General features: G+C 38.6%; 1 protein-coding gene across 3 annotated transcripts in view; it reads left to right on the forward strand.

Annotated features, from left to right (window-relative positions):
- The first annotated feature begins 40 nt into the window (after window positions 1–40).
- SH3RF1 (SH3 domain containing ring finger 1) overlaps window positions 41–16238 on the forward strand; it is an 84077-nt gene continuing 67879 nt past the window's right edge. For 2 of the 3 annotated variants that reach the window (XM_050338290.1, XM_050338292.1), the window contains exons 1-2: window positions 333–448; window positions 1472–1960. In XM_050338290.1, the coding sequence (XP_050194247.1) occupies window positions 1574–1960 (387 nt within the window). In that variant the 5' untranslated portion in view covers window positions 333–448; window positions 1472–1573. Of the gene's footprint in view, window positions 147–332; window positions 449–1471; window positions 1961–16238 lie in introns of those variants that run through there. The other variant, XM_050338291.1, reaches the window with a different exon arrangement.

A 16238-nucleotide genomic window follows, 5' to 3' on the forward strand; every position in this document is an offset into this window, starting at 1 on the left:
GTGCCGGGCCGCCCTTCGCGTCAGCGGCCCCTGCGCGGCGGGGCGGGGAGGGCACGGGAGTCTCGGCGCTGCCGCGGCGGGAGAGGCACCGGCGGGGCCGGCGGCGGCTCCTCACGGGAACAAAGCGGGGGCGGCGCGGCCACACGGTGAGAGCCGGGTGAGGGTCGGGGAGGGGGCGGCGCTCGGGCTCCCTGGGGATCCCCCGCACCCTCGGGGGGCGGCTGGGCGCGGCGGAGGGGCCGCGGGCCCGACCCCTCCCTCCGCTCCGCGCCTCGGGGCGGGCTGACAGCGCCGTGTCCCGCCGCCCGCCCCCGCCGCCCGGGGTGCCGTCCCCGCTCGCCCCGTGTCCCCGGGGGGACCCCTGCGCGCCGCCCGCCTGCGGTTCGCTGTGGCCGCGGGGTAAAGCCGTAGATCGGGGAGGCGGCCCGGGCGCGGAGCCCGAGAACAGGTAGGTGCGGGACGAGCGCCCGGCGAGCCGGGAGAGCCGCTCCCACAGGCGGCTGCAGGGGCTGGGGGAGGCGCTCAACTTCGCCCGGTGCTGGACACTGCCGAGCTCAACAAGCCTTTTTCTGCCTGTGGAGCAGCTTAATGTGAATGATTCCTTTTTTTCCTTTTCTTTTTTTTCTTTTTCCTTTTTTTGGGGGGGGGAGGGATTTTTTTAGTGGTGGGGTTTTAGGGCTTTTTCTACCCTCCCTTTCCCGAGCTCCTCGCTGCATACTGGAGCTGGCTTGGAGGCTCGTCCCTGCCTCTGGCTGCATACGCAGCACTCGTGTTGTCCTAACGATATGGCAGTAGCACTTCCTGCTGTAAATCACTTCGCGATAGTTTTTGAAGCGCTTCTTAAAGGCGGCACTGTAATGAACCCTCTTGTCGGTGCGTATGGTAAGCTTAGAACCTTGTGAGCTGGAGGCTGTTTTCAAGGCTCATCTGTGTATGTGCTGCAGTACTTTTCACAGAAATGGTAGAAATGCAGTTCACTCTGGGCTTCATTTTGGCATAAATGTAATTCCCCTTTTTATGCCCTGTTGGTGTACGCTCTCTAATTTTGGACTCTGTTGTAGTTACCTTTTGCCATCTTGTTGTGAAAAAAAGTTAATTTCAAATAAATGTTCAGAGAAACTTATATATTAAGCAAGAATTGTGAAAAGTAATCTTCATTATACTACTGTACTGGGAATAGCTCTTTGTTCTGGAATAATTTGAGAAAATAAAATCACTCAAGACTGAAATTTGTGGGAACTTGAGTTTAAAAACCTTAGCTGTTAGCATTTGTTAAAATACTTTAAATAGATATGTTAATGTAGATTGCTATTATTATTGCTATTTTGGTGATTATTTAATTTATTAAAAAATCTTCTGAATTAGTCTAGAGATCTTTTATTTTGCTCTTTATGTGAACATTTTCATATAAAATGGTATTGCTGACTCTTTTCCCAGCTTATTAATTCCTTTTTCCCTCAAAAAATTTTAGAGCATGGTCAGAAGAGGAATGGATGTAACATGATATCCTTGCAGTGCCCAAAACACACTAATTCTGCGAAGATTTGTTTTTTCATTAAGTAATACAAAGAAAATGGATGAATCAGCTTTGCTGGATCTGTTGGAGTGTCCTGTTTGCTTAGAACGCCTTGATGCTTCTGCAAAAGTCTTGCCTTGCCAACACACGTTTTGTAAACGGTGTCTGCTGGGCATTGTGAACTCTCGAAATGAGCTTCGATGTCCAGAGTGCAGGACTTTAGTGGACTGCAGTGTTGATGAACTCCCCAGTAATATTTTGCTTGTTAGACTACTGGATGGCATCAAACAGAGACCTCGAAAACCTGGAGCTGGAGGTGGGACTAGCAGCACAAATGCTTTAAGGGTCCCCATCAACACTGTAGCTAACTGTGGATCAAAGGACCTGCAGAGCTCTCAAGCTGGACAGCAGCAAAGGGTGCAAGCACGGAGCCCTCCTGTAAGGGTAAGTACCATGTGGTGATAGTATTTTGTTGCATTCCTGTCTTTTCCTCACCATTTCAAAATGGTTGATGGCCTCTGCTTCAGGGTAAGGGCAGTCAGGTAGTTAATACAGAAAAATAACATATTTCTGAGAATTGTTGTGGATTTCAAGCAGAATACATCAGTGCTCCTATAAGTATTGGTTTATTGTTATGTAAATACCAGTAATAATACTTCCTTATTGAAACTTAATTTTTGAGGTAAGTAGAAGAAAAGCATTTCAGACTCTTATCTGTCCTATTAAAAGACAGTCAAATAGAACAAGATAACTTATGTGGAAAGCTTAAGTAATTTTTAAGGATAAACATCTTCTGAAGAACATGTGCAATTGTTCTTAGTTTGTCAACTGCAAGATTAGAGCTTTCATTTTGGGTCATGCACTTTCTGTAATGAATCTTCCTATCAGTAAATTTCCTTTGAGTTAGACATAACAGATGTTAAACATAATCAGGAAAGTGATGTTGTTGAAATAGATAAAGGTTTTGCCATTGGCTTCTAAGTAGCTACATTTTTACTTCTTTTCCTTCAAAAAGATATGTTTGAATTCCTGAGATCTGGTAAGTTATTTACATTGACAGTCCCCACCCCTTCTTTAATTAGTTTTTTCTCAAGGTATTTTTTTCCAAGTGATTCGGAAAATCTATGTACCATGATGAGAAGACATTGCCTTCTTTCTATACTCCAGTATAAAAGTTATGCAACCTGTAGACTCTGTCATACCTTATAATCAAAACTCAGTAGCCTCATTTATGATTATTCATTCTAGAGCCCATGTCAGGAAATGCAGTTTCATGAGATGACAGACCTTGCTCTGTTTTATCTAATGACAAAGCAGGACAGCTTCTCTGAAAGGTTTTGCTGCCCAGTTTGTGATGCATGCATATTCAGAGTTCCTGTGTTTGAAGTAGAGTTTTTGAATGGTTTAGGTGGTTTCCATCTTGTGGAGTTTATTTGATTTTTATGAAATATCTTGAGGAGTTCCAAGGAGAGGGCTGGAACATGTATTTGGCAGGACTAAACTTTATTTTAAAGTGTAGCTGAATTATTTAGTTTGCTTACGCAGTGAAGAAAGCCTTAGCGTTGATTTTCCTGAGTTTTACTTACGTGATCAGAATATCTCTGAAAGACCTTCAATACACCTCTTAAGTTTGCATGAGGATTTAAAATACTATTTTTTTTCCATTAAATGATATTGTTTTCTCTGCTTGCTAGAGATCTCATTAGGTTCTTTACTTTAGAATATAGAAATGGTAATTATGAACCCACTTCCCGTTAATGAGTTTTGTTCTGTATATATAAATTGGTGAGGAGAGAAGGTGATCTGTGGGGTTTTTCTGTTGATGGTTTGTTTTTATGTTTTTGGTGGGTTATTTCCAGGAGGTAGAAACCTTAAAAAGTACTGCAAAGAAGCATCAGCAGTATCAAAACCAGTCTGGTCTTCTCCAGAAGTTTAAGATGTTTATTGTGATACCTTGCATTTGCAAAAATCTCGTCAACTTAAAACAAAGCAAAATACCCATAGGACTTGTCTATATATATATTTTTTGTGTCGACCTTTGTACGTAACTGTATTTTCAGAGACTGCTTCTCCTTCAGAAAGGCTTCCAGTTCAGCAGTGTACGTGAAGAACTGCACTTCAGGGTTTCTCAAAGCCTTATTAGAAAAAATGACTTGGATATGGAATATTCTCTCTTTTTTAATGTTTTATAATATCCTGTTTTGCAACATTTGCATTTCCAGATGTTGCGCGGAGTAGAAAGTGATAACATATGGAAGGTTGCTTCAGTTTATTAGTTATGCTGTACCGTGTGCCATTAAAATTGTGACCACGTGCATTCCTTATGTGATTCACTGATAGTATATATTAGTTTTCAGTGTTTTACAGTAAGTCTTCTTACATCTTTGTTTGCAGGGGTTCGCAGGCACTCTTGTGCCGCCTTTCCTTTGGGAGACAGGGAAAGATGATGATCTCATCTTTTGTCCACTTCATCCAGAGCCTTTTTTACTAGGAAGGCAGTACTTTTAAGAACACAAATTGACTTTGACAGATAAGAAGGTGGAGATATGAACTACTTTTTTTTTGCTATATGAAAAGTGTTAAAAAAAAAAAAAAAGCAAAATACCAATTTAATAGACAGTGATGAAGTGAATGCCCTATTTGCTTTGCTAACTCTTACACAAAGATGCTTGCAAACATAGTTCCTCTCTGGGAATTGAAGAGGAAAATCTGTTTCTAGATGAGTGGCAGAGTCAGATTTCCTAAACTAATTTTGCTGAAGGGGAACTAGTAAATGAAAGTTTCTGTTTTGTTAAATGAAGTGAACATGGATGAAGGCTGTCAAGCCATAAACATTCTGCTTATACCCTGAGGTTATACTAAGCTCATAAATGCCCTTTCAGAGAATGCCATAATTTTCAGAAGAAGTTAATATAACATGTACTGCAGCATGATTTCCTGAACTGTATCAGTGACTGTGGAGTGGCCAGCCCTGTTACTGCACAGTGTATTGCATTCTCTGTATGTACGTGGTGACACATGGCAATAAACAAACTAATGGTTCCTTGAGTCTTAAAACTGATGACGCTGGGTGGGTGGTGGAGTTAAACAAATCTCGTGCCTTGTATTTCCCCCACTGTAGTAACGCTGTTTCTTTCTGTAACCCTTACAAGCTTTCACTGCTGTAACAACTGCAGTTCATCCCTCTAGGTTCTTTACCTATTTCATTTCCCTACTGTTTTGATATGTAAAGCCTTCTGTGCCTTTCCTTTGTACTGGTTGGACAAAGGCAGCATCCTGCCGTACCTGATGGAGAACCTGTGTTTGTTGACTGCCCAGCACTTCTGTTCTGAGCAGTCAGCTTGCCTGGGAGAACAAATAAAATAGTTATGCTCATACTGCAACTTCCTCTCTTGTATGGATGCTGATTTAATGCTTTTCTCCTTCTTTTGAAGTGAAAACCTTCAGCTAAGTTGTCAGTTTGGAAGAGCTGAAAGAAGCATGGCCTACTGTCAAATATACTTGGGACTGGTCATGAGGAGCAAGTTATTGAGGGCTGTTGAAGGGCTGCATTACCACATGAGCCTTGTTTCCTTCAAAAGAGTATTTGAAAATGTTAGGGTCCTTACCTTTAAGTTTATGCTCATGTTATTCACTTTGTCATTTTCACAAAGTATGTCAAACAAGAATTATCTTGAGTTACTTATGACAGTTTTACAAGGGTATGCTTATTGTAGGAGTCTTAAACATAGCTGTGTGTATAAGTTGCTAGGTGTTGGAGAGCTGTTCTAATTTCTTTACTAAGTAGATTTAAGATAATGTACATTTAACTTTTCCCTTGAATATGTATTTGCCTAAGACATACGATCCTCCTTCTAGTTGGTTTATAGTCCAAATTTCTGAAATTAGGGTTGTCTTTTCAGCAGAACCTAGAGCAGAGTTTGTCTAGATAGTCTGAAATCTCATCCATGTTGAAAATATTTTGTAATAAGGTTTATAGCTGTTTTCTGGATCAAATGTAGACAGGAAGAACTAAGAGAAGGATTCAAATGACCTCTGCTAACAAAAGAAAAGCATGAATAACTCAAAAGTTGGGCATTCCTAGTAGAGTTGGTGCCTATGCTGAATAAGTATTGATGGTGTAATTTGAGTATTGTATACTGTATGTCAGTGGAAAATCTTATCAAGAAGTGTTACAATGGGATGTGAAAGTCCTAAACCTTTTTGGTTTTTTGTTGTTTTTATTCTGGAAAGCTGATAGAAACCTCTGGTGATACCACTTCTGGTGAAGTCTTCTTGAAATGAGAGTGTAAAGGAACGTTACCTTTGGAAAGAAAAACCCACAAACAGGAGTTTGTTCTCTGACTTTTTGCTAATCCTTAGCAGTGGTGCAGTGTCATGTAAACCCACACATCCATTCTCGTACTTGTGCGCAGGAAAGCAGCAGTACAATTTTAAAATTCCCACATCCATACTGCTGCAGCAGTGGTCATCTGTGATCCAGGAGAACTGCTGAAGCAGTTTTAATGCCAGAAAGGAAAATAAATGCAGCCAGGTTACTCTCCCCCAGCCATCGTGTTTGACCTCAGCACACATCTTGGGGAAGTAGGGACGATGGGCCACCTTCTAGTCTGTGAGGGCTTTTGCAGGGTGGGTTCTTTGTCAGACTCAACACATGGTGCCAACACTAACCACTCTGGAGAAGAGAGCTCAGGGTAGCAACTTGCACAGTTTGACTGTTTCACAGGTTGCAGAAAAGTGGTAGGAGCCAAAACAACTCCTACTGTTGTAGGGCTGCTGAGATCCTGGCAGAACTTAGATCTCAAAGAAAGCTTCTTAGACTAGAAAATAGCAGTGGGACTGAAAATGTGCATTCATAGATTAATAATTTTATTAAGTAATTGTAAATAAATACAGGGATTGCCAAGCATAGCAGCAGATATAGACTAGAACAGATGTATAAATTATCTCTGAAGAAGAGTTAGTAGAGTAAAACAGTACAAAGAAATGTAGCAGTCAATATCTGCTGGTCAGGTACTCTTAGAGGAGTACATTGTCATAGTAGATCAAATTGTAAAGTATACCATTTTAAGGGAAAAAGTAGGTGTAGAAATATGCAAGAAACGGTGGCTAATGCAGTTGGTTTCGTGATTGTTATTTGTGATGGTAGGCTGGAGAATCGTTACTTGATGATACCTGATTTTGAGCTGACCTCAGCTGCCCAGAGGGAAATTCCATACCATATGGCATCACATTCAGCTGGGGGAAGAAGAAGGAAGTGGGGGAAGTTCCCAAGTAATATATGAGAATCTGCAGATAGACCCCTATTCATATTCTGGAGTGACCATTAGAAAATCTTTTGTGAAGTCGTTGTAAGTCATGTATGCATACTTTTGTTTCATCTCATTCTTGCTGAAATACCTACTACTTTTATGTTTACAATTGCTTGTACAATTTTAATTACTTCTGTGTAACACTGCTGTATCCTGTGTTAAACTAGAAAAAATCTAATGGAGGTTATAAAAGGAAAAGTAGACTGACTCTCATGGTGTTAATGTTTCCTTTCAGAGATAAGTAATTAGGTAGAGAAGGAGGATAAGTAAAAGGAAGAATTGTCTCTGTATCCAAAGACATTGGGCTATGACTGAGAGCTTCCGGGCTCAGTTCCTGGCTTTGCCACAGACATCCTTTATGACCTTGTACAGAGTCACTCAAAGCTCTTTGTGCCTCTGTTTCCCATCTGCAGATATGACTGATAGTACTTTCTTTGTTTGACTCACTATTTAAACTGTATACTCTCCAGGGCAGAGATTGACTTTTTAAATTTTGGATGTATCTATAGGGTGTTTTACAATGGTTCTACAGTCTCAGCTGTGGTCAGTAGATCCTGTTGTTGACTCCAAATGGTTTACGTCCGCATTACTAGGGAACTGTTCATAATCCATTTCCTGTCCCAAAGATGGTGCACTGCCCAGTGTCATGTTGTTAAGAGGATTTAATTTTGTTTGGATGTTTAATAGGAAATCACATTAATACCTCAATGAGGAAAAGCCAGACATTTAAAACATCTGTGGAAGCTACTGTTCCACTCTTCAGCTAGGGAATTCTGCATCTAACTGGCACACTGGTGCGTAAATTTGTAGTTTAGTTTTTTCTTACTCTTTTGAAAAGAGTAAGAGGTAAGAATATCTAATGTGAATTGTGTTGGTAGTACAGGAATATTTCTTTCCTTACTTTGAACCTTGATAGCTATCTTGAACCTGTAAACTAACATTAATCTGCTTGATAAAATAACTGCCAAACAGGTGCAGCTATTTAGAAAATAATTTATTTAGAAAACAATTAGGTTTTGAAGTAAACTGATTTATAAACTAAAAACCAAGTCCATATTATTTAATTGTAATACTGAAATCCCTTTTAATTTTGTTTATGATACTATTTTTTGGTGTGTGCATGTGTTTTAGTGGGAGAAACTATTGTATACTTCCTTTGTTTTCAGGTTGAAGAGGGGGCCGTCTTTATTTCCCTTCATTTTCCAGTTTAATGTTCCTCCATTTCTGTAGATTCATTTAAAACCACCTATGTGAAATAAAATGGTGTCTTTTTTCATCCACTTTAATGTGCCCAGTGAATTACAGGTTATTGCTCTGCTCAAAAAGCTTTGATCATTCAGAAAATTTAAACTTGTGCATAAAAAGGAATTCTCAAGCCCTCACTTTTAATGGGCTTGCGAAGGGGAGCAGGTTTTTTTAGAGAGAATAAAAATCCCTGCATTTTTCTCTCATTACCACAGAAATCATATACCAATGAAATTGCTTTACATAGGTAATCCAGGGCCTGGTCAGAAGAGTCGGTCGGCAGTGCTGGTTTTGTGTTTCTATATGCTCATTGTCTGGCTTTCTTCAGTGGGTACCTCTTGTTTGGTGGCTTAATAGGCATCATGTATAGTATGAAGAGCTGAAGGGGCTGATTGGGATGGGGTCAGCTAGAAATCCTTCATCTCCTCTCTCCTTTATCTGAGTGACATGGTTTTGACACAGTACTTCAGTGTTTAGTGCGTGCATAGGAACTGCAGAAAACAGAAAGCCTGAAACTGCAGCTGTGATAATAAAACTGGAAACTTGTTATACTCAGTTGTTTGTCTTTCTTTTGGTGGACTTCCCCTTGCAGTGCATTTGGCCTTCTCCTTATGATATGCTTAACACCTTCCTTGGTCTTTTCTTTGGCTCCATCTTTGTCCTTTTTTAAAATGTTCTTCTGCCTCTGATCTTAGTGTTCGACTTCCAAGAAAAAGAAAACATATATTTTTCTTCCCTCTTGTGTCCGATTTGTCCTTGACTGTGTCAAACATAAGGAACATAAAATAAACAATAAGAAAGAAAATTTTCTATTGAAGTATCTGGACTACAGACAATCTTGAAGTAATTGTAACTAAAATCTGCCAAATGAATGAAAATCATAAAGTCTAGGTTAATATTACTGCATTGCTTAGTCTCCTGGGGTTTGAAAGTTTCTTTTTGCTTTCTTCTCCTTTAAATCAATGGCTATATGTGCATCTTAGTGTGGGCAAGAATTTGTCTCAGTAATTAAAGCTGAAATATCATCTGGTCAGCCCTGTTCATGCATATACCTCATTACTGCTTTCACGAAGGAAAAGTGTGCATCTGTTAAACCTCATTTTCTGTCAGATACCTCTCTTTTAGTAGACAGAAAAACTCGTCTTGGAAAATTAGCAGTGAATTCTTGGGTCAGTTGAACTAGATCAAATTCTTTGCTTTCCTTTTCATATCTCCAAATCAGAGTCTTTTTAGAGAGCAGGGTGTTTTTGGACTGAGAATAGCTGCTTTGAGATGAGCTGGATTAATTTTAGGAAGCAGGTGGCCCTAAGGTGGGAGAGTTGCACATCCAAGTGCTTTTTCCTGCACTTCATACCTTTCTTTGGTTTAGGGGGGAGATGGCAGCACTGTTCTCTGACTGTCAGACTGAAGAGTGGGGCTCATCCTATCAGTCTTGCTACACTGAGTATGTCTGAATAACAGCTTATTCCTTTCCCATGGATATTGCCAGCGCTGCCATGCAATTTGGGTATGAAACCCCAAGCTGGTTAGCACAGAGAAAATTGCTAAAGTCTGTCTTCTCACCTGCATCCTCTAAAATGTCAGGAAATTTTTGGGACTCATAAAGGTACTCTGCAGATAAGGACAGTCACTCCAAAGAGACAAACTGAGTCCAGTATTTTGAATTCTTTTGACACGTGATGCTTATATGCATATCTTTAAAATGTTTCCTGGGAACCTACAGGTTTGGATTCTCCAGTTGAAAGGAAACCGAAACACAGAAGTCAATGTTTCATTTTACAGACACTGTTGCCAAAGTGTCTCAGAATATGGACCTGCTTGGATACATGAAAGTCAACTGCGGTGCATATGAAATGGAATCATTTATCCCTGTACCCTTAAAAGCTTTGGACTATGACACTAATTTTACACTTGGGGCACTCAAGCATGTGATTTATTGTCCAAAGTTAAGTTTTTGTAGCATAAGAGTGTAAACACTTCAGAATTTTAAATAATTTCTTGTCAAGGTATTTGTTTCTAACTTATTTGGCTCTTGAGTAATCCCCTCTGCAAGCCCCCCCCCACACCAAGCACTTAAATTCTCAAGTATTACAAAACTAGAACCTGCAAGAATGTGTCTGATCTCCTAAAAACGAGGGCAACGTTTTCTTGTGCGCTCTCTCTCTGATACAGTAATTCTTTGAAATATCTCTGATATGCTTGGACTTCCACATCAAATGTTTTAAATATGGTGAAAATTTCTATGGTGAAAATTGTTTTGGTTTTTTTGGGGTTTTTTTGTTTGTTTCTTTGTTTTTAATTGAACTAAAAGATCTGGTCTGGTGTTCTTTTTGTCTTCCTTGATTTTTTTCAGAATGAAATACAGATTGCCAGTTTTTATTTTCTGTAAACGTGCAAAGTATAATTTTATAGTTTCTAGCTGAGAAGTATGCTATTAATCATAAATCCCTTTTGATCAAAGATAAGCACTTCAGTGTTGCTTAAATATTAATACAGATCTCGTTCTCCTCCTCTCTGAAGTGAAGGACTGCTGCACATAAGGTAAGCCTGGCAGCAAGAGTGTGTCCTGTTGGACTTCATAACACCTGAAGCACTCAGCACTCCTCAGTCTTTTGTGTTCCTTTGTTAATAAAGCTGATTTATTTCATGGAATTAGTGTTGCAGAAAGATGAGGTAACTCTGCTCTCCTTTTTTTTTTTTTTTTTTTGTAAAGGAAAGATGTGCATATTACTTGTCTTGACTTTCTCTTCTCAGCACCTAAGCTTTCAAAATATACATGTGCATTGAAAGCTTTTTAAAGAACTGAACCAGTGTTATATCTTGTGTGAACCACAGTTCTACAAGACAAGCCTTTGAAAAGCTGTGGTTACAGACAAAAGTACTCATTCCTACAGGCTTTCAAGCTGCTGAACTCAAGAAAAGGAAGGTAGTCTTACTTGCACAGAGGCGGTAGAAGATCAATACTGAATAATTTGAAACAAGTCTCTTCAATTGTTCTTCATTAGTATGTCTATCTTGGCTCTTTAGGTTATAGTCTGTGTTTTATTTATATAAAAAAATTGGAGAAGAATAAAGTACTTCTGACATCAAAAAGTGTTAAGATGAAAAATAGTCAAAGGTAATCAGATGACGATCTGAGTTGGCATATATAGGGCATAGCTGTTCTAAAAGCTTATTTTAAACAAATCCAGTAAAGATGAATTCACTGTACTGTTGTAATGTGCCCCTGAGTAGCGATGAAGCTTTTATTCTGAAGCTGAGAGCTTGCTAAAAGAAAATCACTGTCTCGTGGACCTTCACTTGTGTGCCAGTGCATGTGTACCAGTGCCCTAACATCTGACATGGTCTTTTTCATGAACTAGATAAAGATCTGAGAGGAGACTCTTAAATCTTATCCACACTAGCAGACTTAAGACATTTTCAAAACCTGTTTAATTTAACACAGTTTTAAATCCACAGCCTTATTAAGTTAACAAGCCTTCAGCCTTGCCACCAGGTTTTGTAATCCTCTTAGGTCTTGGGTCTAAGCAGGGCAGGGATAGTCAATAAGCAGATGAATAGATAATCTTTCAGAAGACAGATCTTAAAGTTGAGAATTGCTGATCTTAATTTTCCTTGAGTATAAGATACACTGCCACAGTACTTAGTATTGGGGGGAAAAAGTTTAAATGACTATCACTTTGTTTCAGGGAAAGAAGAATGAATAAAGGATTTTTAAAAAATGCATTAATTTCTGGTTTGCAGCCCAATAAAATTAGGTTAAATTTTAAATATAGAATGAGGTAGATAAAAATAATTTGTTTCCTTGCCATTATGCATATGCATATTAAAATCTTCTTGTGGTTGTTTCACAAGCTATTTTTGAAAATCTTTCAGGGAATCAGTAGTCTGTGGACCAGAATTTAAAGAACACTAATGCAGATAATGTGGCACCACTGCAGTCTGCATATTGTTTCTGTTCGGTTTTGGCTCTTCTAATACTCTTGAGCTTAAGCTGTGTCTGTCTGCTGAGCAGAGCTCCTGAGGTAGTGGAGCTGGAGGAAGGGGAAAACAAACAGTCTGTAGTGGAAGAATTCAGCTTAACATGAAGGTTCCTGCCAGACGTGTTCCCACAGCACCAGAGTAGGAGCAGAGCAAGTGGATCACAGAATCACTGCTGTTGGAAAAGACCCCCAAGATCAAGTCCAACCTTTGACCGAATAGCACCATGTCCACTAAACGATATCATGAAGTGCCCCATCCACTCGTGTTTTAAACACTGCTAGGGATGGTGATTACACCACTTCCCCGGGGAGCTTGTTCTGATGTAGGATGCAAACCAGGTCCAGGAGATGGCAAGGGTGACTTGATGTTTGGAGATAGTGGTGAAAGAGCTGAGCACACAACTAGTCTGAGGCATGAAAGCAATCACTTATCTTATTGAAAGGGTGGTAGAAGGCTTCTGGGAGGACGTGACTGAAAAGCAGGGAAATTTCAGTACTGATAAAGTGATGAAGACCCAAAAGGTCAAAGTAATAAGGGAGCAAAAAGAATAGTGGCGTTGAAAGGAAACAAAATATGATAGTAGATTTGTAACATAGCAATAGACCAGTTAGATAAAAGATTACGGGGGAAATGGGATCAAGCAAATGACTCCTGGCTCACTAGAATTGAATTAGAGACTTGGTGAGGAAGACGTGCTGCAGGAACAAGTTGAAGAGGTAGCTTGGTGTTTGAGGGAGGTTTTGGAGAGTATCAAAATAGGAAAGTTGATATGAAGAAGTTGACTAGACAATAGGTGAGAACAAAATTTGTGTTCACCCACATGCCTTCTACTTTGCTTCAGTATGTATTTGAATTTTAAAATACTGTGTATTTTATTTTTCATTGTTTATTTTGAAATACTGTGTCAAGTATTATGTGATGTTTAGAATAGTACCATTCCAGAATGGTCAAAGAACTTCCATTCAGAATTGTAAGGGTTATTTCTGGCATGTCTCTCAAGCACTTTGAGATTCCTTACAGGATTCTAGATATGTCAGTTTTATTACTAATAATGTATTCTCATTGTTCTTATGGAACCAATAGAGCTACAAATTTTAATCTTTCATTCAGTGAACTTAAAAAGAATATAGGAAATGGTGGGTTAGCATGCTAGGAATTGCTTGGAAATTGAACAAGATTCTCAAAAAAGGAAGAAAAAATAAACATAGTCTTTGACTATTCTGATTTGATGGCATTTTCTTTTATCTTGCTTCCGTGTTTCCTCAGTCTTTTGTCTATTCCTTCAGTTAGAAATAGCTGAAAATAAGGACTTAAACATTCTACCAGCATTACAAGACCATGGTCACAATCCATTCTTTTGAGTTCAGTCATGACAAACCAGAAGAATGAATTTCATGGCTACATGTTCTCCAAGCAAAATAACAGAATGTTTTCAGTATTTCAGTCCCTTGAAGCAGCTCACCTTTTCTTAATACTGTTAAAAGGAGAACTATCTTTTCAGAACTGTTTTCAAAATACATTATTTTTGTTCACTGAGGAGGATTTGTGTTTATTTTTACTTTCACTAATAAGGGAATTGGTTTTTCAGTGGAGAAATAGAATAGCTAGTGGGCTGTTTCTGTAAATGGGTTCCTAAAGTAGTTTACAACTTCAATAAATGTTTATCTTCTCATGCTGAAACCTCTAAATGCAGAAAGAAACATAAGGGTCAAGGAAAGCTTATTTCTAACTGGGTTTTTGCTCTTTACTCAGGAAATCATGTTTTTTCGTATATTCTATTCAGAATTTTGTTGCTTGTAACAGGGAATTGATGTCATTTATGCCCCCCATTTGTTTTTTTATCACCCTACCATTAAATGGAACAGCATGAAAGAGGTCAAAATTTATTTTAAATACCATAGAAGAGAAGCTCATTGTTCTATGCACTCTGTACAAAGCTTGTGTGGTTTTATTTACTTAAATATAATAAAATATTAAATCTATGTCTTATGCAGTTGGATAGGGAATATTCATAATTGCATATGTTGTGATTGATAGGGAGACTTTTTTTTTTTAATACTCTTGTTTCAAATTTTCTGAGTTTGCACTAAAGGAATCGAAAGAAAAAGGTGGTAGGAGTTAAACCAGCACAACTGTCAGGAAGTGTTTGGGCCTTTTTTTTCCTGCAGCAATCACAGAATTTTACATAAAAACTCAAGTGCCATTTTAAAAATATTCTCTGAATAACATTTTATGTAACACGGCATCCTAATTCTTTTTAGAACTTTTGAAATGTCTGCAGTTAGACTCTGCCACAAAATTCCTGTTTTTTGATGGTTGATGGGAGTTACGTGAGTTAATGAGACAGATTGGTTGATGAAGTTTGTGCCCATGTTTCTTGTGTCCTCTAGACTGTGGTTGTCTAAGTGGGTGTTTTTGGGTTTTTTTTTGTCTGGGGTGTGCTGCTCAGTTCTCAAGTAAAGAGATTATATTAGAAATGGTTAAAAAAATAATAAAATTATTTTAGAGTGAATTTTGTGCTTGCAGTCATGGAATGATATGGATTTATAATATTGAGAGGTACAGTCCTCAGAAGAAATCTCTGTGTATGTGAAATTTTTCATCTTCATACAAGGGGTATTTCAGTGCTGCTTCACTTAGATATAGTCAGATTGAAGCCCAGTTGCACATAGCCAGATTGAAGTTCAAGGTCATTTATCTGAATCAAGCAAAAACACTTACTTGGTCATTGAATTAGACATGTCTTACAACTCAAAAAATCTTATAGCCCAGTATGCAGTAACCACAGAGTAGTCTCACCTGTAGTAAATGGAAAACAAAGTATTGCAAATCATGTGTTTCAAACAAACCTTAAAGTAGTTGCTTTCAGGAATTACTAAGTTTTGTTTGCATAGCAAGCATGCCTTATGATGTTGGAGAAATCCTCTTTGTTCTTAAACAGATAACTTCACCCTCTGCTACAATCTTGTTTAGGAAATCTTCTAACTGCTATTTGCAATGTACAGTTAGGACCATACATCTTCCTAGAAGCAACATCTAATTCTTGAAAAGTCAAATACCTCCTGGTTCTTAAAACTAGAACATGAGTAAGAATTTGTAGGATTTCATGTTGACCAAAATCAAGTTATGCACTGCTTTTCTAGGTTTGAATGCATGAACATGTTTAAAAACTGAGATTTGTATTCTTTCCATGTTTCATTTTTGGGAAAGAGGTAGAACCAATGAAAGTTTTGGGAGAGTGTGGATTTTTGACTTAGGGAAAAACCATTGCTTTTACAAAGGAATACCGAACTTGGCACTGCACAGAATTCAAATGTCAGGGCTTTGTCAGCACCACAGAGCTCTGGTTTTGGGTGTGGATTCCAATTACTGAAGTTTAGGCTGAACATACCGTTAAATGGCAAGCTGTGCTTTGTTTTTGGAAAAGATAGTTGATTTCTATTAGGATAAATGAATTTGAATGTCTTAGTAGTGGTGCCTAACGGATGAAATAGCATTTGATTTGTGCTGTGTTTTGAAATAAGAATACTTTTTTGCGGATTTCTTTCTTCTATTCAGCATATTAAATTTAATGGAAGAAATCTGTCCAAAGTGGTCTTACGTAAACACTCACTGTGTTTATATTTTTCAGGGTCTTGTAGCTATAGAAATAAAATTGCAGTTTTGAACTTTGGTAGTAAAATATACATTGGAAAATATTCTGTTGGAATACAGAGGCGTGTTAATGGCTTCCAAGAAAACAGATCTGGTAAAAATCTGTAAATGCGGTAGAAATCCTTCATTAGAGGGACACTGGTCTTAGTGTTCCTTTGGTAGCTAAAGCAATAAATCTGCTGCTAAAGGCACTGATCAGCAGAGTAAGTCTGGAACAGGGGATACTACCCTATGAAGACTGATAAAACTGACCATAAATACCAGAGCTGGGTCATTGGTTAGTCCCTGAAGAAAAATGGAATTTCTGAGAGAGGATTAACAAGAAGGAAGAAAAGCATTTGAGCTTTGCATGAACCATCAAGACAACAGACAACACTGTAGAGAGCACAGGAATTGCAGATAGAACTAACAATTGGAAAGTATGCAAGGGCTGTTTCTTGATCATGTTATTTTTGGAGAATCATGATTTTATGAATATTCTTGGTAAATACTATTTTGAATTTCATTTTGCCTCCCTAATGAGGATG

Source organism: Myiozetetes cayanensis, unplaced genomic scaffold (assembly GCF_022539395.1).
Source record: "Myiozetetes cayanensis isolate MyiCay16 unplaced genomic scaffold, myiCay2020 scf7, whole genome shotgun sequence".
In the NCBI taxonomy this organism is placed as follows: Eukaryota; Metazoa; Chordata; class Aves; order Passeriformes; family Tyrannidae; genus Myiozetetes; species Myiozetetes cayanensis.